We start from the raw sequence: 1,112 nt of genomic DNA, 5'->3' as shown, positions 1-1,112 counted from the left end.
TCATAATAACACCATAGATAGCGACAGCCTCACAGAAGATAATGGACACAAGATTCTTAGACCTGCAATAGAGTCAAGTGAAAACATTACTGCATGCTCGACCTCAAGATCCCCATATATTACTTAATCCTAGGAGCACGAACAGCAGCACCAACCAATGAGGAACCGGTGAGGAAGATACCCCAGGCAGCACCGATAACGGAGAATGCCAAAGAGAAGGTAATACCGAGATTAGCCCTGACAGACTGATCATCATTTCACCATTATTCCCAGCATGCAAAAACATCCATCAACTTTAGCTACAGTTAAACACTCTCTATAAACTTACCACATGTAAGGGGACATGCTGTTGAAAGTGCATCCCCAGGACTCGTCATAGCAGGGATCCAGGAACGGGTTGAACGTAGCAGTAGATGACATGGTGTCGACTAATCACAACTCTAATGCGCCACAAAGGGTAGGGTCAGCGCCCACGATGATGAGCTAAGGTCAAAGCCGAGCGGAGCGGAGCGATGCACATTTTACATTTTTGTAAAAATGTTCTCGACCACCCACAAAGCTTCTCTTAGCTTGGCATTCGTAATACGGCTACGCGCTTCAGCGGTTCGCAGTGACCCAGAAAAGCTGTCAATCGTGCTGTTTTAATCTCTTCCGTGACACAGGATGAAGGATGCAACCTCAAACTTTTCATCGGGAAACACAACTCAGCATCGTCATAAAAGTAACTTGAAAAAACACGAGACTATTATGTGAAATGCTCATACGAAGCATGCTGCCATCACTACGGAGAAGAGGGTTCAGCTCCGAAGAGCCCTATCGGACTTCGAGTGGTGCGATCTACACTTTCCACAGAATCGTTCATCTGAGGTTATACATGGTTAACATGGTGATTCCACTGCGTTGCTTACTTCAACGTTAACTGACTCGTCATGGCTGATCGTCGCCTCATCTAATCTCTCCAGAGTCCAATGACCGTAACCGTCTCCATCAATGTGCAATTCACAGGTATGCAGCCGTCTGAGACTAGGCCGGTGAGCTATGGAAAAGATGGTCATGCCTGGGTTCATCCCGATGAGGAGCTCATAGAGAGGGGCTTCATCATCAACTGCTAT

The 1,112-nt window shown here is 46.6% G+C and overlaps 1 protein-coding gene across 1 annotated transcript; it reads right to left on the bottom strand.

Annotated features, from left to right (window-relative positions):
- Positions 1–12: 12 nt before the first annotated feature.
- Positions 13–420, bottom strand: Pmar_PMAR015009 (vacuolar ATP synthase proteolipid subunit, putative; the record flags this gene model as incomplete). Its single annotated transcript, XM_002787230.1, has 3 exons — positions 13–62; positions 124–237; positions 329–420. Coding segments are annotated over 3 exons (256 nt in total), but the record flags the coding sequence as incomplete, so codon positions are not given.
- Between the last annotated feature and the right edge of the window lie 692 nt (positions 421–1,112).

This window comes from Perkinsus marinus (assembly GCF_000006405.1).
Source record: "Perkinsus marinus ATCC 50983 genomic scaffold scf_1104296929832, whole genome shotgun sequence".
Classification (NCBI taxonomy): Eukaryota; Perkinsozoa; order Perkinsida; family Perkinsidae; genus Perkinsus; species Perkinsus marinus.
This window is presented reverse-complemented; position numbering and strand designations above follow the sequence as displayed.